The sequence below is a fragment of the Apostichopus japonicus genome, chromosome 1 (genome assembly GCF_037975245.1).
Source record: "Apostichopus japonicus isolate 1M-3 chromosome 1, ASM3797524v1, whole genome shotgun sequence".
Taxonomy (NCBI): domain Eukaryota; kingdom Metazoa; phylum Echinodermata; class Holothuroidea; order Aspidochirotida; family Stichopodidae; genus Apostichopus; species Apostichopus japonicus.
The window spans coordinates 19,310,358-19,334,579 of NC_092561.1; the positions used below are offsets into that span (position 1 = coordinate 19,310,358).

At 38.9% G+C, this 24,222-nt stretch overlaps 1 protein-coding gene across 1 annotated transcript in view; it reads left to right on the forward strand.

Annotated features, from left to right (window-relative positions):
* The first annotated feature begins 2,375 nt into the window (after positions 1–2,375).
* Positions 2,376–24,222, forward strand: part of LOC139972149 (uncharacterized) — a 100,522-nt gene continuing 78,675 nt past the window's right edge. Inside the window, exons 1-11 of the mRNA XM_071979127.1 lie at positions 2,376–2,731; positions 12,153–12,289; positions 14,979–15,496; positions 16,158–16,227; positions 17,196–17,276; positions 18,130–18,353; positions 19,385–19,519; positions 19,905–20,172; positions 21,729–21,880; positions 22,029–22,249; positions 23,520–23,739. Coding sequence (XP_071835228.1) covers positions 12,184–12,289; positions 14,979–15,496; positions 16,158–16,227; positions 17,196–17,276; positions 18,130–18,353; positions 19,385–19,519; positions 19,905–20,172; positions 21,729–21,880; positions 22,029–22,249; positions 23,520–23,739 — 1,995 coding nt within the window. The 5' untranslated portion in view covers positions 2,376–2,731; positions 12,153–12,183. The remainder of the gene's footprint in view (positions 2,732–12,152; positions 12,290–14,978; positions 15,497–16,157; positions 16,228–17,195; positions 17,277–18,129; positions 18,354–19,384; positions 19,520–19,904; positions 20,173–21,728; positions 21,881–22,028; positions 22,250–23,519; positions 23,740–24,222) is intronic.

Below are 24,222 nucleotides of genomic sequence, written 5' to 3' on the forward strand. Positions count from 1 at the left end.
AAACCATATGAGCCAATACCACATTTGTGATATATTAATTCAATTAAATATCAGACATTTAATCAAATTAGAGTAAGTTGGGATTAGCATAGGTTTGATGCCCTTTGCAGGGTGGTGGTGAAGCCCAATCTCCTTGCATAGAGATTGTGATCATATCGGTCAGGTTTGTATTATAGTTGACCTACAAGGAGAATATAATGGTACATATGATCTTAGGTAGAAGCCCGAGAAGTGTTGCTGTATAGAATCTCAGCCGAAATGCCATGATAGGTACTTTTTAAGAGAAGTCACCCAGGAAAGAACCTGGGCACGAAAACCAAACTACTGAACGACTGATCCGCTCTCTACCCAGTCCCCTTGCATCGAGACTGTGGCTGTGTGATCATCGTCGGGTGTGTATCACCATCATATACTACACATGATTTTAGCCAAAAGGCCGAGAAGCGATGATAGGTAGTTGTTCAGCCAAGAAAGAAGCATTCAGCTATTGTAAGTGAAAGTTCAGTTAGCACAGTTGTCGGAAATGTTGCTATTGGCGTTAAGGCTTATATAGAAGCTTATAGAAGAAAACGTGCCGTGTAGAAAGTTGTTTGAGCTTTTGTTAAAGGGTGTGAAGACTCGCGCAAAAAGAAACTTCTAATGCCGGTAATCTGACCTAGTTTCGAATGAGGTGTAACAGAAGTGTTAGACACCACCATCAATCCCAGAAAATACACACACAGCTTGCTACCGTCGGTAATTAGACACTAGTGTACAGTCAGTACATACAGCTGCGGTCAATACCCACAGCACAGTGCATAAACGATGATGGACATCTCAGGTCCAGCTAAAGATAACAAGGTATCACGTTTCATTGCTGTCTGCATTTTGTAGCGACACGAACAAAACGTCACTTGCAAGCAACAGAAAGTTAAATGTTTCAGATGGCCGCACGCGGTTTGGGGCGAGTCTTCAGTTAGCACATGCGTTGTTGGAAATGTTTTGCGAGTGAGCCGAGAGGGCGAAGGAGCCGAGATGGCGAGGGAGACGAGAGGGCTGTTACTTCGCCTAATATATGGTTAAAGCTAAACAGAAAAGAAGGCCTACCCTATATCGGAGTAGGTTTATAAGAAAAAAGACACGTAGCAATATGTTATTCAGTACCGTATAGCTATAGCAGCGAGATATTTCAAGGGTTATCGAAGGGTGGCATTTTTCTGCGTTATAGAAGAGTACAAAGGATCAGGGATAAGTCCACCCACCCCTCACCCTCCCCACCCTCATGGTGGGGAGGGGAGGGGAGCGGCGCGTTAATGACCAGTATTCTCTCCTACTAATTTAACTTACATACTTATACGGAGACGTTTTCTAAAGAAATGAACCGGTTTCTTTGGGCAAAAAATCACGGCAAGTAACGATGTTTTCTATAAATTGTAACTTGACTTGGCGCGTGTTTCCATGGTGATGTCTATGTCATAATGTATACATTTAACTCTTCGAAACAAACATGCATGTGTTATACAGTTTCGTGCAATAATATTGCATGGCTCAGCCTCAGTTTTCACATCAAACAACATAATAACTATATATATACAATCAGAGGGGTTGGGAGAGGAGAGGGGAGTGGAGGGGAACGATACTACGCTATGATACATATAGCAGACAATACATAGGAAATAGTGTTACTGTCATGAATAATCGGGGTAACAGGGGCGGATCTAGGATTTTAAAAAAAATATTGTGTTTCACACGAGGTCGTTGAAGCCGACTCTGATGTAAAATTTAAGACGTGAAATGATGTATTCTGAGTCATATATAACTTAACTATGTATTATTTATTCTATAATAGTTTTAAACTTCAAGGTTGCTATGAAAATGAAAATTTGTGGGCAAAACAATTTGTAAGGAGGGCAAACTCATTTATTGTGTTGCAATTGCCAGTCATACTTCAGGGGCGGATATGTGTGTTTGTGTGGTTTGTTTTGTTTGTGGGTTGATACGGGTGTGGGTATACACCCCTCCCCAAGGATCCGTTCCTATGTACAAAGGTGTCCGAATGCCCGCCCCCTGATATACAAAAACAAAAACAAAACAAAAATACTGCAACAAACAAACAAGAAAAAGGAAATTCACACAGAAAGTTAGTTTGCAAGAGCATATTTTATATAATTACATAGTCGACTCAGTTTCAAAGAAACGATTACCAGTTGTCCTGTTTGAAAGTCAAGTTTGCGCAGTAAAAGTGTTGAATTAACTTTTATCAGTGCAGAAGGTTTTAAAAACACACTATAAGAAGTAGTTCATCGTGAAATTTCTGATGTAGAATATTGGGTCGAGGAGGCACTCTGTATAGCAAGAAGTTATCATAGGCATCTGGTCAACCAACCTGCAAGCTCTTCCGCACATATGCACACTATATAGTATCTAAACCACATGCACTGATTTAACACTTGGCGACAATACGATCCGCCGGTAACACCTGTCAGCCATTGTCTGTTCTTCTTTATCACCAAGTGGGATAGGATTAACTTTTTAATCTGTCACTATAAAAGGCGGTTCTTTTGAAGAATGTTCTGGACTTAAATGTGACCAGAGAAACTTTGGAGTTTAATATCACTTTTGGAAGAAGTTTCGAATTATCAAAGTTTTCGTCAAAAATGGAGCAGTGAACCGGCATAGATTACCGATTAGTTATTGACGAGATATCTCGAGAGGAAAGCATTTATTCTGGGGAAAGAGGAACAGATGAAAAGTGAGTTGGTTGGGCGCCGACCTTTTGTAAGGATTGCTACTGGCAAGGTGTAGCTTAAGTTTTAAGTTTTATTCATATAATTGTTTTCTAAAATATGATAATTGATAGACTAACTAGGCTACAATGGTCCTACTTAGCCTGTTGGTGTTACTGTTAGATCTAACTAGAAATAGGCCCTTGATTGAAATACTGTACGCCTAACGTTAGTCCAAGGACTCAAGGAGTAACTTGAGGGCTATTGTGAAACAATCTAAACTTGGGATCCTACGAAAGAGCTGCCACTTGAAATGACATTGAAGACAGGCTAGTCTAAATATATATACCATGATTGCCAACTCATTTGTAGAGATCATCTTAATTAGAACAGCAAATAAAGAAATTAAGGCAAAGCACAGGCCCAACTTCAAGTTGATCCAAGACCTCTAGAGGCAAGCTAAGAAAAGTTAGATTTCCAAATGTAGCCTATGCTAAGTTTGTGTACCATAAACTTAAGCCAAAATACATGGGCGTGGAAGTTACCTGCTTAAGACAGGGCTAGGCCCAAACACATTGTTAAATTGCCTTCATATTACAGTACTTTAGGCCTAGAATATTTAAGATTGCTGAAATGGTCAAATTGTTGGGTTGGGACGTGGTCATCCACATATTATTTACACAAGTGTGCAATTGTGGTCAGGGTTTGTGTGGTCAGTGACCTACAAGTACAACTAGTACTTATATACTTTAGCTCAAATAGCAGCTCCATGGTCTGACATTTATCTCTGTGTAGAGACATACTGTATGTCCAATAGTTTAGCCCCATATTCCGAGAGTATGTTTAGCCCAAATTTGTCCTGTATTTTTTTATCGACAACTTAGTGGTCAATCTTGTAAATATTACAGAAAGATGGTAGAAGCCCGATTTGGTTTTAAGTTTTCCAATCCTGTTCATATCATCAGTGTATTAACCAAGTAGTTCCAGGGCTGTAAATACAGTAAATCCTCTTTAAGAATCCTTTCACTGACCAATCTATTGTTGGTGGGATTGTTGTTTATTATCTTGTGGTTTTCATTCAGCTTTCAGTTAATTCATGGACGCTTGTGGATTATATAAACTGTTCCTTGAAGAGGATTTACAGTGCATCAATTGGAAATGTTTATTTCACTGCTCAAGAGTCTCCAAGCTTCATTGATTTTGTTTTAAGGATTTTGTAAATCTGGATAAATTGTACAACAAATAGAAAGCTGGGCCTGAGCATGCAGTGGCTTACAAAACAACCCAATTGATGGTGTGTCAATCCAGATACTATAACATACATGTGTAACAGGAGCACAAACTATTGCACAGAAAGGTGTTCAGTAAAGTTGTATATATGTGCCATAAACTTTTGCAGATCTTTTTAAAATTGTTGAAAGACCTCCAAAGTACTGTAATTAATTTCACAGTAGTTCCGATTCTCCAGCAGCTATGCTCAAATTTGGAGAAGTGTGAATTTATAGTGGATTTATAAGCAGTTTGCTAACAGTTTATTTTAAGTGTGAATTTAATCAGAAAATAAGGTTTGACGCAATACAGTGCTTGTTGAAATTTGACCCTTAGCGATCTATGGTCTTTTCCATAAAACTCATGGTTCTACCTGAATAAGAGGGGGGGGGGGGGTTGGAGGGAATTAAGAATTTGGCCATCACCCCCCACCTTTGAAATCATGTCCACATAAAGTTGTGTAAATTATGTACATAAAATAAATTATGTTGAAGCTAGAAAACTTTGCTTTCCTGTTGGAATCTTTTTGTTGACTTAAATCCTTGAAACCTAATACATTTGGAATGGTTGCATCCAATGGAATGGTTGGTTGCAGCTGTCAAGATCTTCTGCAGTAATTAGAATTTTATCAAAATGCTCCTTTTCCATAGAAATAGAATACTTTAGAGTTGATTCTTATAAAGAGGGACAAAAACAGCTCGGAATATGATCATTCACTGTGCAGTTATTTGCCTGATGCTTTCACGAAATACCGAACAAACTTGAAAAATGGATGGATGGAATTTCATTAAAAATTGCTCTAAATTTTATTTAGTCACAACACTTGCAGAAAAGAGTTAAAAGTTGAAGAAGGAACAAAAAGAAAAAGAAGAAAAGACAATAACAAAATAAAAATTAAGAAGTTGAGACTGTCATCTAATTATTAAAATACAAAGTTTTGTGGGAAAAATATCAAATTTTGAGCAAAAGGTTTTAACAAAGGCTCTACAGGTAATGTTCCAATTTTGGATAAAAAGAGTGCATGGCTCTCTGTGTTTTATTTGAGTTTTTTAAAAAGTATAATGTATATATTGAAAACAATATTAGTTATTTATTAAATTGTAGTTTGTGAGAATATCAAATAGTATAGAGTGGAATACAGGTAGCTAAGAATGAAGGGGATGGCTTAGAATTATAAATATTCCTTGCCATTCTTAGAAAATCATTCCATGGCGCTCAATCGACTTTATTTTTTCAAGTTGGTTACGGCTGTGAATCTGGAAAATTTTAGCAGTCTTTGAGAAAACTTCTTACTCTGTTCAGATTATACATGGTTACATTTAAAAATAATACCACAGCATATCTATATGTAAGTCCTATGAGTGGTAAAATGGATGCCGGAAAAAGTTTTGACCCTTGTACTGAGAGGAAAATATGGAGCAAAATATCATCAAGATGAGAGAAGATACTTTAGTAATTGTTAAGTGAGCTAGAACCTTTGTACAGTGTACATGGTAGGTTACTGTAGTAATTGCTAAGTTAGTTAGAACCTTTGTACAATGTGCATGGTAGGTTACTGCCCCATACAAATGTCACCCAAACTTTTCAAAATTTGATTGTTTTCTTAGGATCCCAGTTTAGTTTCAGGATCAAGATCCCCAAATATGGAGCCTGGATATATAACAGGCTAGATTCCGTGTCACTTACAGTGTACAGTTTGAGTAAAAGAAATATTAAGCCTAACCTTCCAGAGCTATGCGTTTACCCATCTGTATAACGGACACTTTTGTGAAAACATTCCCTCCCCCTAAACAAGAAGGCCTTAGTTCCTGTTTGAGGACACAATGGAAGTCGTCTGTCTCGCACTTGCTAACTTCCTGTGGCAGGATCTCAGCCAGTTGTTTTGACCTTGTTGAGAGTATGGTGGCGGTCGCATTAAAAGTATTGACTTATCACGTAACAGTTAGAATGATTCATAGCGGAGCTATAGATCAATTTGACACTAGGAAACCAAATTGTCAAACGATTGATTGTCAGCTCATCAAGTGTCAAGAAGTGGATCCCTTCGATTAATGAAAGGCTCCCTCGGTGCGCAAGGGTACAGTATCATCTCGTATCCCGCAACCTATATTGTTATCTGCTATGTACAAACGAACCTGTAGGCATGTTCCTGTTAATCTGAGACTATGAAACCAAATTGTCAATTGATTGATTGTCAACTCATTAAGTGTCAAGCAGTGGATCCCTTTGATTAATGGAAGGCTCCCTTGGTGCGCAAGGGTACGGTATCATCTTGTATCTCCCAACCAATGTTGCTATCTGCTATGTACATACGTACAGTACAGGCATGTTCCCGTTAAGCTACACTGTTCACCCCATCGCCCCATGTATGCCCATTTATGATGCATGGGGACAATATTACAAGACGATACAATCATTAAATGGTTTCAATATGACAGTGTTCGTACGACTTGCTATATGATGCTTCAAGATATTGAAATACCAAGATTTCAAACTGTTTGTGGTGAGGTAAATCATGCCTTTGACTTTTGATGGTTTTGATTGACCAATCAGAATCTTGCTGGGCTATATACTGTAAAGCCCTATATTGTGCACTATGCATTGAGGGTGTCTGTGTAATCTGCCTTATACTTTATGTGTAGTCATAGCGCTCCTCCCTTCCTACAATTGGACCTGTAATTCACAGCGCATTTGGAGTGTTGGAGTGTTTCAATCATAAGGTCCCCGGTTCGAGTCACTCCCAGATTAATGTATGTCGCCCAGTTTACAGCGTTGTTGACAATAAACAATTCATAATCATGGGCGTTAAATATGAATGTAAGAGACTGACTTCGGTCAGCTTGCGGCTTTGATGAGCCAATGAGGCTTCTTCGCGAGTTCCTGCTTGCAGGAGGATCTAAAATACATACATACATACAGTACATACATTTGAGCGACACAAACTACTGTAGGTCAATTTCTTCCATGGTGACCGGCCGTTGCCATTACTGTAGGTGATGCCTTGTTGTGTCGAATTGACAAAGTGTACTAGTCCTAGATGTAAGCCTGTATACCAGGACTGTCGGTTGCAAGAGAGGTAAAACAGCAATCATCTTCCCACGATGCATTTATTTCATAAATTAGATCTATTTTAATCGTGTACTGTAGTGTTGTATCGAGTTGTATCATACAGTCATATTCTACATACAGTAGTGTGTCAATCAACACTTAAGAAATAACAACGTCAATTTCTGCTCAGTATCAACCAAGATAGAAGCTTGATTTGGATGAATATACATGTGTGTTCTGTGAGCTTACTCTAAGCTTGGCCTCGATACAATACACAGAAATGTGTACAGACTTCGAGTACGGCTGTGTTTAAAAAAAAATCTCTCAAATAACAAATATCTGAACAACACATATTATGAAGAAAATTAGAAAAACTAGTTAGGGAATTCTGGAATGTTTTAACTCTCCAAAAGATTGCTACCTTGCAACTTCACCAGGTAATTTCCATCTATCGCTGTTTTACTTTCAGAAATTTGAACTTTCCTCGCTACATCGTAGCTTGCTAATGATAGCGTCCCTGCAGTCCCCAAAACAAAGTGCCGCGATGATGTCACAGTCGCTCATTGTTCTCCACTGTTCAAAATACAGTATATTAGATTTAAAAATTGGCGCGAGGTTCAAAATATCACTTCTCCTAATATCATTTATGGATGTAAAATCCACAAACTGCTGTAGGACTGTGTAGATGAAAAAATTATGGTTTTTTTTGTCATATACCCAATAGGCTGCCACTAAAAAGTTCCTTTAAGTTAATTGTTCTTTTGCTATAGCGCTCAGGTATTTTCCTGTACGATCGAGTTAATTATTTTTTTTCTTTTTTCAAAGCCATTAACAGTGACTGGTTTTTCTTAGCGGTTAGAACAATTATTCCCACAATAGGAAGGATTCGCCACAAAATAGGAAATTGTTCGAGGGTTGAATGATCTACAGATGTTTTGCCATCAACGACCGCTGTAGTAGGTGTGGGAAAATGACTGATCATCCAATTGTATTTTTTTTTTTTTAATTATTTTATGTTTTCATTAGTTGTAGAATATTGTTTTGGAAATTTCAAGGAAGAAGGGATATAAAGGATATACAGTATGGTCTTATTAAGGATACCAGTTCACTTATGTATTTATGACTAACGTTATTCAAAATATTAAGCTTTTTGCAGGCGTAAGATAAGTTTTGCACCGAAACCATGGTAACATTACTGTATGTCGTCCAGTTACAGAGTTGTTGACAATTGACAATTCATAATCATGGACGTTAAATATGAATGTAAGAGACTGACTTCGGTCAACTTGCGGCTCTGATAAGCCAATGAGGCTCCTTCGCGAGTTTCTGCTTGCAGGAGGCTCTAAAATACATACATACATGTACACTGCAGGGGCATAATTTATCCGGTATCACATAGCAAAAATGCTATGCAAAATTGGCAAATTGCATGTATATTGATAATTGCTAAAGTGTAGCAGGTTTTTTTGTGCACTGGAACCATAGTCCATGTAAGGCTGATGTAAAATTAGATGTAAATTAACAAAATTGTTAAATTCCCTAAAATATACAAGTGTGATGGTATATACTGTACGAGGAACCAGAATAAGCATATAAGCTTTTCTAGTCTGGTTCATTCCCCCCCCCCCTCCACCAAAAAAAAAATGATTTTGAAAGAATTAGTTAAACCTCAGATAAACCTAAATTCATGCCAATTTTGACTACAGTTTACATGTGAGTCAACTTTGAGAGATGTCTAAACTCATATGGTATGCATATTTTGGACACTAAATGATTCCCTGTTAAATATACATGTATAGTACATGTATACATACTCACACACACATACCAAGATACACATTAACACAAAATTTATAAGCCATGTCAGGAGAAGACTACACTATATTCCAAACAAGGTTACTGGAACTTACTGTACAGCAGGTGTTAGATAGCTAGGTTATGTAGCTAGTAACCATGGTAACAGCAGGGAGCTGCTAAGGGTAGCAGCTCCCTGGTAACAGTAGTCATACAGTTTGTATGCAGGATCATGAAAAGAGACAAATTCTAACAGCAAAATCAAGATTACAGAGAGAAAAAAAATAATGATAAATGCACTTGTAAGGCTCAGTGATATTTCCATTTCCACATTTCCTGGTTTTAAAATAATCCTCAAGAAATCCCCCACACTTTCCCCTCACCCGCCCCACCCTCTGCACCCCTTTGCGACTTCACTGTTCATCACCAAGAACGACAATGGATGCATTCTGTGTAAACTACAGTATAAGTACTGTACTGTACAGTATGTCATCAAGAGTGGAAAGTTCTGTGAATGAATTTAATCATTGCTGTGAGAATTATTGGTGGAATGTTGGGACATAGTCGTATGCCTCCCCATTCCCACCCCCCTCCCCCACTCCCTGCCCCCTTCTGGTCTTTGGAATCTACACTGCAATTTCATCAATAATGTTCAGGATCTACAGAATGCAAATCAACTACCCAACCGAGCAAACCTGGACAATGTTTTGTTTTTTTGCAGTTCAAACTGACAGTTAAGGAGTGTTAGCTCAGTGGTTAACACCGGTACCTTTCAATCATAAGGTCCCGAGTTTGAGTCAATCCAAGATTAATATATGTTGTCTAGTTACAGAGTTGTTGACAACTGACAATTCATAATCATGGACGTTAAATATGAATCTAAGAGACTGACTTCGGTCAGCTTGCGGCTTTGATAAGCCAATGATGGCTTCTTCGCGAGTTTCTGCTTGCAGGAGGATCTAAAATACATACATCCATACTGTACATACAATTAATGTGTGCCATCTTGACTCCCAGTTTTATAACTACCTGTACATTACAGTTCAACTGCATCATGCATTTGCTTTAATTCACTGATTAAATTCCCTGGTTTACTATTTCTACCATTAGACTATATTTGGAATCCCTCCCCCTGTTTAGTAATAATATATGTTTATTTAAATATAAATTTTTATAATTCCAATCCCTGCAAGGGGAGTCATTTTTAACCATGGGTGGTTGTTGGGTATTGTTCAGTTATACCCTCCTGTGGTAGCACTTAACACTCACCCATGCTGTGACTGATGGAGCTGCCTGTGGTGAACTGGTGACCTTTTAATAGGAGGTCATTCTAATTTTATAGGATAAATGGCACTCTCTCTGCCCCTACTTGTCAAGTGCTAATAATTTCTGTCAGACATGTATATACAGATAGATCTTGGAGGGTAAGAGGGGTGTGAGGACGTTATTTCAATGTGCAAAGATATATCACCCTTACTGTCTCAATATATAGATTGCTCTGGGAGGGCAAGAGTGTTGTGAGGACGTAATTTCAGTGTGTCAAGATATATATCACCCTTACTGTCCCAATATACAGATAGCTCTTGGAGGGCAAGAGTGTTGTGAGGACGTACTTTCAGTGTTCCAAGATATATCACCCTTACTGTCCCAATATACAGATAGCTCTTGGAGGGCAAGAGTGTTGTGAGGACATAATTTCAGTGTGTCAAGATTTATCACCCTTACTGTCCCAATATACAAACTTGCTCTGGGAGGGTAAGAGGGGTGTCAGGATGTAATTTCAGTGTGCCAAGATATATCACACTTACTGTCCCAATGTACAGATAGCTCTCGGAGGGCAAGAGTGTTGTGAGGACGTAATTTCAGTGTGTCAATATAGACATCACCCTTACTGTCCCAATATATAGATAGCTCTGGGAGGGTAAGATTGTTGTGAGGACGTAATTTCAGTGTGCCAAGATGTATCACCCTTACTGTCCCAATATGCAGATAGCTCTTGGAGGAAAAGTGTGTTGTGAGGACGTAATTTCAGTGTGCCAAGATGTATCACCCTTACTGTCCCAATATGCAGATAGCTCTTGGAGGAAAAGTGTGTTGTGAGGACGTTATTTCAGTGTGCCAAGATATATAACCCTTACTGTCTCAATATATAGATTGCTCTTGGAGGGCAAGAGTGTTGTGAGGACATAATTTCAGTGTGTCAAGATTTATCACCCTTACTGTCCCAATATACAAACTTGCTCTGGGAGGGTAAGAGGGGTGTCAGGATGTAATTTCAGTGTGCCAAGATATATCACACTTACTGTCCCAATGTACAGATAGCTCTCGGAGGGCAAGAGTGTTGTGAGGACGTAATTTCAGTGTGTCAATATAGACATCACCCTTACTGTCCCAATATATAGATAGCTCTGGGAGGGTAAGATTGTTGTGAGGACGTAATTTCAGTGTGCCAAGATGTATCACCCTTACTGTCCCAATATGCAGATAGCTCTTGGAGGAAAAGTGTGTTGTGAGGACGTAATTTCAGTGTGCCAAGATGTATCACCCTTACTGTCCCAAATTTTGCTGACCTCCAGAATGTAGAATATGTAGGCCTAAATATAAAGAAATGTTTGAACTAGTTTAAATTCCTGTCAATCATGTGAGCTGTACATTTCATTTCGGGAAACAACTGGTGTGTATTACTAAGGACAAATTCCAGCATGCAAGAGATCTGACTATCAAACCTAAATTATAACTGTATCAGAAATTAAAACTGTTGCAGGTGATTCTGGGAGTAATTTATCCAGGTGTCGCAGTTCGCAAAATGCTACGCAGAAATGGGCCAATCGCTACACAGATGCAGATATGTATATCATTTTGCATACAAGGAAGTAGGCCGATTTTCAGTATTTTATGAGCTACAAATAAAATTCATAAATATGCAAAAACTGCTAGGCCTTCACAAAAATGCTATTGCTTGGGTATATTTTGTTGATGCGGCGATACTTAAAAGATGCACAATTCACGTGTAGAACTCGCTCAATCAACTTTTTGTGTATGTATGTATGTGTATATATTTTAGATCCTCTAAGCAGGAACTGGCGAAGAAGCCATCATTGGCTTATCAAAGTCGCAAGCTGACCAAATTCAGTCTCTTACATTCATATTTACCGTCCATGATTAGGAATTGTCAATTGTCAACAACTCTTTAACTGGACGACATACATTAATCTTGGATTCTTACGTCCATTTTGTCATGGGAGTGGGGTTTATAATTTTATCCTAAAATGTTATGGCACATTGAAAATTTGATCAAATTAATTTTAACATAATTATTGAACTTTTTACTTTCAGGTATATTGCGGCTGATTCTCAGTAGGATGCAATGACAACGACCAGGGTTCAATCCAACATGGTGTTAAAGTGGATGGTGCTAATGGTGTTGATGGTGCATGGTGTGATTGGGGCACCATCCACTCAAGTTGATGAAGGTATTAAAATATGATAAATTATTTTTAAAAGAGATAATGTACAGACACGTGTATAGGACAGACACACACATATAACAGAGTTACTACTATAGTTCTGTATACATACAGTACAGTACTTGTCAATATTTGGTTTATCTAGGTAAAAGTGAGATCGTGGTGGCCAATTGGCTAAGGCGTCGGACTTGTGATCCAAGGATTGCTGGTTCAATTCCTGCCTAGTTCATTACGTTGTGTCCTTGGGCAAGATGCTTTATCTCACTTGCCTCTCTCCACTCAGGGTTATAAATGGGTACCTGTGAGGTAACTTGTCATTGGGTGCAGTATATATGCTGCCGACTGGAGGGATTGTCTCTGGGACAGGTTATCATTGACCAGGGGTAATATAACGTCTGTAAAGCGCTTTGAGACCTATCGCTGGTATAAAGCGCTATATAAATAGCAAATATTATTATTATAAATGTGGTTGAATGACTTCAAACGTAATGTACATATGTGGTTAATTTAATGGTTAATGTAGGCCAATAGACATGATGTGGTATAGGATGTTTGTAGATATATTTGACAATGACCTCTGACATGGATAGATTTGAGGTAATTGAGGTTAATTGCATTGGTAGGGGAAAATGAAAATAGAGCCAGTTTATCTGTTGAGTTGAAAATGTTGTTTGGCAGATGTATGTTGAGTTATTTATAAATCATTACATAGATCTTAGTACTAGAGGCAGAGAATGGATCACCATGCCAGGCAAGGTTGATGGGTACAGGAAGGAGAAGATTTAGATATGTATTTTAGATCCTCCTGCAAGCAGGAACTCGCGAAGAAGCCATCATTGGCTTATCAAAGCCGCAAGCTGACCGAAGTCAGTCTCTTAGATTTATATTTAACGTCCATGATTATGATTTGTCAATCATCAACAACTCTGTGTAACTGGACGACATAATGTATCCAACCATCATCTTTGGTTGATATTCATTCATTTATTTGTTTTATCGCCAATTGTGTACAAAGGGAAAGGAAGTCTCCTAAAAAGTCTTTATGACTAAGATCATTGTAATATGAGATGTATGTAATATAAGAGATGATATATGAGATGATATGTAATATAAGATATGACTAAGATCATTGTAAAGAACAGCTATGAAAAAGATGTTGTTCCGTTTGGGAGATATCCTAAAAATTAAAACAAAAATCCTTAAATTTAAAAGTCACGTCTGGGATCTGTGTAACTACCTGTAGGAGGTTCAATATTTTACAATTCAGCATAAATTTGCAAAAACCCTTCTCCAGTTATTAACAGAAAATACATATTGTTTATAAAAGAAAAAAATATATCAAGTTGAATCACATGTGGCTCAATGATGTCATGCTGTATTTAGACTTGATCAAGTCCTTGGCCGTTGTGTGCGAAGAAACATCGAAATGGAATAAGATGTTTCATTCAATGGCTATGAATTGGGAAATTGTGCATGACAGTTAAAAATATCTTTATCAACTACTACTAGATCAGTGGTGCTAAATGAGGCTTGTGTCTCCTTGAAAGGTTGTAACCAAGGCGACCAAACCACTGAGTCAGAGGGTTCAAGGTATCCTGAGAGTTCAACTGACTATGAAACAGTTAACTTATTGGTATACATGTTTCCCTGTACTGTATATATATCTTTAATACCATTTATTTGATAGGGAAGCTCACCTAGCCACCATTATTGATCTCCATGACAACCTCCTCCCCATTCAGCTGGGAAGGATTAATCACCCCAAAAGATGGCAGGTTAAATGACCAAACAAATTTGCTTTGAATCTTTTGTAGTAGGTCTAGCCCTGCCCATCCCTTATAACAACAATATTAATAAGTTGTTCCACATGTGAGGGCAGTCAGTGTTGATTGATGTCGGCTTTAAGGTGACAGAGGAAGCCTCGCTCAGAACCGTACTGTGGAGAGGATAAATAGGGATTAATTTTTAGGACACGTCGTTCCTGACTTCAAGCATGATGTCAGCTACTTCCTGTTAAATACATGCATGGAAGTATAGTTCCACGGTTCAATATAAAGTGTACAAGAAAGGCAATATTTGAGAACACACCTTTCGAGTTGGTTTATATGCTAAATTTCAATTTCAATTTTGAATTTGATAACAGAACTATGCGATACTTGTTTTTCTTTAGTGTTTGTGGTAATGTGTTTTAACTTTGCATATTGTCGATTGAAATTAAGAAATGATAGGTCCGGAAGTATTGAGTAAGAGAAACTGGGGGGGTAGGGTAGGAGGGGTTACCATAGCATAGGGAGGATGGGTACTGTAAGTCACAAAGGACTACCTAAAGGGCAAAGGGTCTGAGGAAAGGTACCAGATCAAGGTCATAGGAGAAGGAGAAGCAAGGTTGTAAAGACAAGGGAGGGGGAGGGGAGGGGGAAGGGGGAGGGGAAGCGGAAGGGGAAGCGGAAGGGGAGGGGAAGGGGAAGGGGAGGGGGAAATAATTGGGAAAATTAGGGTCATGAATGATGTATGTAAAAAGTATTGGTCAGTTGCAGCTGAGCCGAAACTGTACTTTTGAAATTGTAAAGCTTACAAGTGGCAGTTTTAGGAGGTCAAAAATTGCTTGCTTTCCAAATTCAACAAATATATCTTTGGGCTTGATCTTTTTATCTTGTACAGGTTTTATTGTTTAATTATGGGTTTTTATTTTCAGTTCATGACCTCATCAGCCGATTTAAGCAGACAGTCAGTTATCAGGGCGTCTTGAGGGAGACAGACCGGGAGACGAATGAAACGATATGGCGGGTGCGACCGAAGATGCCGCCGTTAAGCAAAACTATATTATCTCTTGGCAGACTGCGATCACAGACCAGCGATGGATTCTCGTTGTTCGTCGTCGGAAGACAAGTTCCGACGAGTTCGGGGACGCTGTTGACGTTCTCCTCCGGTCAGACCGTCCTTCTCAGCATGACGTCTCTATCCCAGTCGAGACAGCTGAAGGTCAGATATATGGATACTGAGGGCGCCGTGCAGATAGCAATATTTCGTACCCCGTTTGTGAACAATGAGCTGGTCAAAGTACTGTTGGTGATGGAACCGACCCGAATGTCATTATTCACCGGATGCGACGATGTTCAGGAAGTAACGTTAGAAGAAGAGGCAAACTTTGACCTCCCAGAGAACACGATTTTACACGTTTTACAAACGGCAAAAGCCAAAAATAAATTCAACGTAAGTATTTAAACGTCATTCAATTTGATACAGTGATGATGATAAGATTTATAGTAAATGTTTGAAACAGGGTCATCCATGTCATGTGACATCATGACATCTGAGTTTAATCTGATAATATATTTAAAGGGCTGTGGATGATACTACAGGTACATGCAAAAAAGTTATATCTTCATCAACATATATTATAACAGTGAAAAAGGGATCTTCAAACTTATAGTATTGCTCTTATTTTTTAGTGTTGCCAAAAGTGTTCAATCAGTTGAAGTAACTTGTAAGTTGGAAATCATGAATAATGAGGGATTATTTGTTTTTGTTTTTTTTGTGGCGTATGTGATAAACCCGTAAAAAGATTATTTGTAAAATTGGTAATCATAAAAGAAATGGAATGGTGTTTATCAAATTGTGCAGTATTTTAAACTATTAACGGTAATCACAAAGGAATGGAGATTGTGTTTACATTTTTATCGTTATGATATACAACAAGGAAAAGGGAATCTACAAAGCTATATTGCTGTTATTATAATTTTTTTCTTCTCATATTTTAATTGGCAACCAGTTTAAATGAAAGTTTGGCCGGAATTCATTTTTGTAAAGAAGGTATTTTATTCTTCATTTTATAATTTATACTTTCTTGTCTCTTTTGCTTATTGTTTGGTAGGGTTGGATTCACACATTAGAACTTCATACCTCTGTTCTTCAAGGACCTCCATGGGACTGTGCACCAGCAGGTAAGAGGCATAGCTATACCTTGGAACAACAACTCTTTTGAGTATGGCCTGATTTTCTTTGTACCTTCACCAGTGTCCCACTCTCCACAAGATCATAACACCCTCCATGTCCGTCTGTACTTAAACCTCAAAACTCTTATGATGCTGACCGTTTGGGAAATAGCTCACCCACTGAAAAATTCTTAAAAAGTTCCTGATGATGTATACACACACCAGAGGCATCACTATATGTTACATTGGATGATACATAATGTTTCTCCATGTTCCTCAACTGCCTCCTAGGGATTGTTCCCAGGATATGTTCCTGAAATAGCTTTATTTAGGTTTTTATGTTTCCAATAAAGTGAATGTGCCCAGATACCCAATAGTGCTTTTTAATGTGTACTTATGATACCATATGTGCATGTCGCAGACATCTGTAGACCAAGATGATTTTATTCGTGTTTGCAAAGTTTAAGAATGTTGCCGTTTTTGGTTCAAGTTACACCCAGATGTTTAAATACCTGGACCTGGCTGTGAGTCTGCCCCTGTATCCCCACCGGCGCTTCCCCCTGGACCCTCTCAAGGGCCCCACGATGGGCCCATGAACCCCACCCGATGAAGGCTTTGGGCCAAAGCCCTCCCCGCACAATCCTTCAGTTTTTATCCATGTTCAGTCATTTAATGCCCCTCCCACTTTTCAATCGGGATCGACCCCCCACCCCCCTGCCCCGCCCCCCGCTGATATAGTGCCCTCGTTCTCGTTGTACAACCCAGATTTGCAAATAAGAGCTGTTTGGGAATAACTTTTGCTTTTCTATAAATCACTAATAGATCTGGACCATCCCGTCGCGGTACTAGAAATCTCATCGTAGATACGCGAAGTCCATAAGCACCCGATTCCACCGAAGTTTATCAAATCTTTTCTGCCGAAAAAAATCAAATCGACATGGATTTGTTTACATTGTTTTTTCCCCTTCATTTTTCAGTAGAAGAGCAAGCTGTTAATGCTGAGGGCGGAGATGTACAAAATGACGAGCCTGTCTCAAGGAATTTTCAACATTCCAGGGGTAAGTCCGATAATTTGGCTTCTCTGTTTAAGCTCTGTGGGTAGCATATACTTGTTTCATTATTAATTGCAATTGGTAGGGACAAATGTGGAAACATTGCTGAGGTCGGAAGGAGTAGAAGGCAGATAGATGGCAGTCTCTCTGTATTTAATGATTAGATATGTACAAATTTTACATAATATGTTCTGTATTTATGCTAAACTTACAAATGGAAAGTGTATGTTGGATCCACAAGGCTGGTAAGAATCAAGGACCGATGCCTTTTAGTGACTGTGCCCTGTGATGTTAGTCTATAAACTGTTTCCACCTGCTATAAGTGGACACATTGATGAGATCTGAAGGAGTTAAAGGGAGAGGAATGGTTGTCTTTGTTTCAATGAATAGTTATGCACAGCTTTACATAATATGTTCAAAAATTATGCTAAAATCAGAAACAGAAAGAGTAGGTTTTTTTCCAGTTCTTCTAAACCGTGGGGACAGGTCTTCCTAAGTTTAGTGACAGTGCCCTGTGATGTCGGTCTAACCGATTCCTCCTTATAAAAGTGGGGTGTATTTAGATGTAAACTGGAATGAGGTTGGGGGGTGGAGATGGGGGGGAGAGGGAGGGGTATTGTGGAGAGCCACTGCATTAGATTGTCATGTCTCATTTGTATAACTTAATTTCCAGATTAAGGTCATTTACATTGTTTATATTAATTAGTGAGGTACTTAAACTGAATTAAATGTTACATACTGGTTGTAGCCAGTGCATATACTGCTGATAGGCTGAGGGCATAAAACTAAAACAGTATTGATATTCTGTGGCATTGGGTAACTCTTGCAATTTATCTCATTTTCATAATTATTATGGTAGCATCGTCCTCTGGTGGCAGCGGTGGGAGTGGTGGTGGCAGCAGTGGGAGTTCATCCAGGAGCAGCACGGTCTTCAGTTCATCCCACAGGGTGTCCGGAGGATCAACTCGCGTCTCTTCGTCTAGCGCATCTCAAACCTCTGGATCCGTGTGCGAGACAGAGACCTACCTCTTAGAGAATTCTGTGCTAGAGCTAACGAGAATGTTAGATGCTGCCAAAGAAGAGGTTTGTAATGAGCTAAGATAAATAAGAGAGAGGGATGAAGATTAATAGGAGGTTGGAGGAGGAGGGGGAGGACTTTGTAGGAACTTACATGTCTTTTTAGGCATTGGTTAGATGCTGCCAGAGAATAGGGTTGGTTAGAGTTAAGATAAATAAGAATGTGTAAAAGTAAGTTGGCCTGGCGTTTCGGTCCTAGCAGGATCTTCTTCAAAGGCTAAATGACAAGTAACAGTAACAGAAGCTACAAAAACACGCACAGAATACAGACAGGTTAATGAGCATGGTGAACACAAAGAGATAGATGTAAGGGGATTAGTAGACAAGGGGATGGAGAGAAGAAAGAAAGAAACCAACAGGGGAAGAGGAGAGGTAGGAGATAAACAGTGGAGGGACAAAGAGAGGATTAAGGGAAGGGGGTAGGGAATAAACCGGAGAAGGAAAAAGACAGAAAGGTGTGGGGAAAAAAGGGTGGAAGAGAGCTATGAAAAGAGGATAAATAAGAAAGCCAGGGTGTTTGTAAGATCTATCTCTCCGTCAGAGATATTTAATAGAAATCCATACATCTTTCCTGGCTGTGTTTGAGATGTTTGTTGATTCTAGCTGTTCTCTCTCTCTCTGAATTCTCATCCTGATTAGCTTTTCTCTCTGTTAGAGATATTATCTAGTTCTTTTAATCATTTTCCTTTCTCTGTGATCTTATAATTTTTAATTAAGTATCTCTCACTCTCAGATTCTCTCAGAGATCTTATCTAGACCAGCCTATCTCTCTGTCAGAGATATTATCTAGTTAATCATTTTCCTTTCTCTGTGATCTTATAATTTTTAATTAAGTATCTCTCACTCTCAGATTCTCTCAGAGATTCTTATCTAGACCACCCTTTCTCTCTGTCAGAGATATTATCAAGCAAAGCATTTTCCTTTCTCTGTGATCTTATAATTTTTATGTAAGTCCCTCTCTCACTCAGAGATTCTCATCTAGACATCCTTTCTCTCTATCAATGCTTTCATGTAGTGTCATCCTTCTCTCTCCGTAGAACGCCGGTTTGCAGACCCAGCTCGGCCTCCTGGAAACCTGCGAATGTAAGGTGCAGGCCTGTATCTACAATGGTAAAGTCTACGAGAACAACCAGCAATGGTATGCAGACCCCTGCACTGTCTGTCAATGCCAGGTAATTAAAACATAATTAAAACATATAATTATCATACATATTCTCAGTTTCTCAATACTTACGGACATAATTTTGTATACGAGGCCAAGAGACAACAATAATAAGAAATGTAGATTCCAGTTGTTAAGATACTCACAGAAATATTAAGAACTATCTTTTAAGAACTTTATTAAGAAAGTTCTCAGTTTTGGTTGACCTGATCTGTTGGGAATGAAATATCTCTCATGATTTCAGAGTTTCAGTTATTTGGAGTTGCTTTCCTTTTGTACATTTCCTAAAAGGAAAAAGCAGCTAAAAACCTTACCTTAAAAGTAGTCCACGTAATATATCCTAAAAATTCTCCTCACAGTTGATAAATTTGTCGCTGTTTTCTTTTCGTTTTTAGGAGGGATCTACTTTGTGTTCCATGTTGAACGTTGCAGAGTGCAACGAACCGTGTGCCTTGTCCCCCTGTTTGAATGGCGGTACCTGCTTGGGTAACCCCGGTTACCAGAACTTCACCTGTCTGTGCCCACCGTCTTGCAGCGGCAGCCGATGCCAGCACATGATCAACGTCTGCGCGATCGGGTCCGAGTACGGCGAATGCAGCGACCGGCTCCTGCGATATTATTACGATCACTTCCTCCAGAGATGCGTGGAGTTTGTTTACTCAGGTATAGTATTTACCAGGTTTGCAAGTGTAAGGGAGGCCGATCACGGTAAAGATAGAGTTCGGAAGGATACAAAAATATACTATGTACAACACTAGGAACCGTGCGTAACATATATTTAATTAAAGTTCCTCCTTGTAACACCTCGTGGCCAACCAAACAAGCCTTCTCCACCAGCGAGCAAGGGCTCGCCGACAGCTAACATGCATTGGTGAACATAAAAGATTAACTATTGTTACATATATAAAGGGCATCATTCCTATATCGTCTTAGCATTACGGATATGCAAATGAGGGATAAAGGTTAAGGGTTTAGAGTTAACTTTACAATTGAATACAGTTGTTTGTTATTTCATTAAACATATAGTGGGCCATCAGTCTTTTTTGTGAGATGTTACACAAGTTTTAGATGTTCCGTTTTTAAAAAACTGCACATGAACAACAGAATACTTTTAAGTGAAATTGATATCAACAAATTGAATAGGATTTGAATCAGTGACCTCAGAATAACAAGTAATCTGCTCTACTAACTTAGTTATCCAGTCCTTAGTGGGTTTAGATCTCTCTATATAGCTCCTTTCTTTCTTAGGGGTGATACCGTGAAGCCGCAGTCCCATGCGTATGGTGTAACCATCTATCACACACCAAAGTCATGCCATGCAAACCAGAAAGCAGCGGGGAAAAAATTTCTAAAGAACTTCTGCTTTTATCTTTTCATCGAAGTAACATTTCCTGCCCTTTTCAGATTTAATATTTTCTTTCAGTGAAATTTATATAAACACATTGAATAGGATTTGAATCAGTCACCTCAGAATAACAAGTACTGTGCTGTACCAACTTAGCTATGCAGTCCACAGTGGGTTGAAATCTGTGTATAACCATATACCCTACTGGGGATAACAGTTAAAAGCCACTGCACCATGTGTTTGGTGTAACCACCAAGTACACACCAAATTCATCCCTTACAAACCAATAAGCTGTGGGGAGAAAAATTCCCAATAAAATCAGCATTTTATGTATTTGCTCTTTTCAGATCTATACAAAAACTGAAGTTTCTATAATTAATATTGAGAATTTTACTTACCTTCATTTAAAGGTATTGTTTTCTGTGGCTCTTCAGTTTTATCACTCCTTGTCTTATGTCAAAGGTAAAGAATGTTGAAACCAAAGATCAACGTACTCAAAGCTTTGATAGAAGTTTGCAAAAGTATTGTCTTTGCAGTTGAAAGGGCTCCACATATAATTGCTGACATGAATGAGTTGTTGAAATCGAATTTTAAACGACCCGGGGAGTGAAAATGCCTGTGAAATTTGTTGCAAAGTTTGAACAAAATGTGACTATTAGGTAACTCTCTATTATAATTGGGGCAATGCAAATGACCTCTTAATAATTGTTTAAGTGTCCATTTGTGTTTTGTAAGTTGGTCTGCATGGCGGCAATTTTTGTAACAAAACTAAAATACCTGATATTCCATGCTGAGCTGTTTTCTTCTTTCTTAGCTGTTCATATAGTTCTTTATAAAGTCAAAACTTTCTAAATTTTGATTAATTTCTTTCCAGGATGCGGTGGTAATGGTAACAACTTTTTGTCCTATCAGGCCTGCCAAGACCAGTGCCTCGTAGGGTCTTGCTGCTACAGGACATACCAGCGTATTACAGAAGGCGACGACTTCTTGGCCTTTGCCAGGCTGACCCCTGGCCATAAATGTCAGGTAAACATTTTCATCAGTTTAGATGTAGTTTAAGAGTTTTACATTGGTGAATGGAATCGTTAATTAATAACAAATGAGAATGGTCGTTTTGTTGAAAAATGTTAACATATATATCAGGGTTGACAGCAATTGTTATTCTTCTTGACAGGAACTGTCACTAGCTGAGTGCAGGTTGCAAGGCACGATAAACCCCGCCTCTCAACAGCGTAAGGAAGTCACGGCGTTCCACGCCGGGCTGAGCTGCGAAGAGGTAGAATGCGGCGCGTCGGAGACATGTACAGTGGACGGTATTGTCCATCAAGAGGGCGACGTACTTCAAAAAGGATGTCAGACGTGTATATGTGTTCGTGGAGGGAGAGTGGAATGCAGGTAATTATCTCTGATGGTTTAGATCAGGGGTTCCCTAACTGGGGTGCATGAACCCCCAGGGGTTGTGTGAGTCCATCCCAGGGGGTTCGTTTCTGAAAGTCAAAACTAGAGTCAAAACTAGAGTCCTTTTTGTTGAACTAAAATCTGATATATCATATAATTTAGTAATGTACAAAAGTCGTACCTATCGACAAACTCTTTTCGCGTTCCATACGCATATGTTGTCATAGTAGTACCGTACTGTGCATGTGATAAATTACTGAATTATGAAACAGACACAGGCTGTTATGAGTATTATAGTATAATAATGACTCAGATCGTATCTCGAAAAGTTGGGGGTTCCTGGACAACTCTGACATCCACAGGGGGTTCGTGAAAGGGATAAAGTTAGGGAAACCCTGGTTAAGATGGTTTCTTAACCCATGGATTATTCATATCAAGAAAGTGGAATCATACCTCAGTTTGGAAGAAGTGGCAGTTTCAGGGTTTGTGTGTATGCCTGTTCGTTTGTTTAGTCTGACTCATAGAGACTTGGAAGTTGATGGAATGAAAGTTACCAATAAAAAGTTGAATTTAATAACTCTTTCTAAATACTGCAAAAGTTGACCAAAAGAAAACTATTTCCTAGTCCCGCCCAAATTTAAACGTAAATCAAATAAAACAGAACTGTTAGCAATTAGCTTTATCCACTAAAAAGGCTGTGTAAGAGAATGTGTAAAGTAATTGTGCCTGACATTTCGATCCTAGCAGGATTTCATGCAGCCTCTGAAGTAGATTCTGCTAGGATCGAAACGTCAGTCCCATTTACTTTTACAAATAATATAAACGTAAAGGAGATCAGAATTAGGGGAAGGAATGATTGTATCTTCATTTTTATAACATCCTTACAAATTGAAGATTCACAAAGAGGTGCCCCTGACATAACTTGTCCAGTCCCGTCCAGACTCTTGACGGCTTTGACCGTAAAATATCATAAGGTCCCCCAATCATAAGGTCCCCGGTTCGAGTCACTCCAAGATTAATGTATGTTGTCCAGTTACAGAGTTGTTGACAATTGACAATTAATAATCATGGATGTTAAATATGAATGTAAGAGACTGACTTCGGTCAGCTTGCGGCTTTGATAAGCCAATGTGGCTTCTTTGCGAGTTCCTGCTTGCAGGAGGATCTAAAAGACATACAAATGTGCAGAGGTTTGGTATTTGGTAGCGAAGTACAAACGGCTTGTCAAGAATCCTATTTATAATATATATGCGATCAATATTTGCAGATGCACTAACGTGGCCGTACGAAAGGAGATCAGAGATATGACCCGGGAGGAACTGGACCGGTTTCAAGAGGCAGTGAGGATACTCAGAGGTACCGGACCGGGAAACAGCTGGGAGTCCCTACGTAATCTCTACATTACTCATGTCATGGAGGCCCACAGCAGGCCCTTGTTCCTGCTCTGGCATCGAATCTACCTCACCGAGGTGGAAAAGAAATTGCAGGTAAAAGGGAGGCTGCCGTTGGTCACCGTGACGAATGGACATTAATAGTAGCTGGTCAAATTTTTCATTTATAGGGATGGTTCACAACTCGAATTTGCATTGCATCATTCAAAGCTGCTCTGATTTTACAGTTGTATGAAACTATTGCGTCCTTTGCTCTGTGGCAAAGTCTGACCTAGTCTAGCTGACCAGAAAAAGAATGGAAACATCTGCTAACATTATTAGCCATTCACTGCATGAAACAACAGAATCAGGAGCTATTATAGTTTTTATGTGTTATTCAGGCCATGCGTAGTCTTAACTTACACTGAAAGATCATCACCTTGGATCATCTTCATAATCCCTTTCTGACTAGTAAGGAAGTAATTTATTTTCATCATAGCTTCCTGATGCTATGAAGCTATAAGGTGGGGGAAGTCATATGTTTTTGTCATAGCTTCATGATGCTATGAAGTTATAAGGTGGGGGAAGTAATATGTTTTC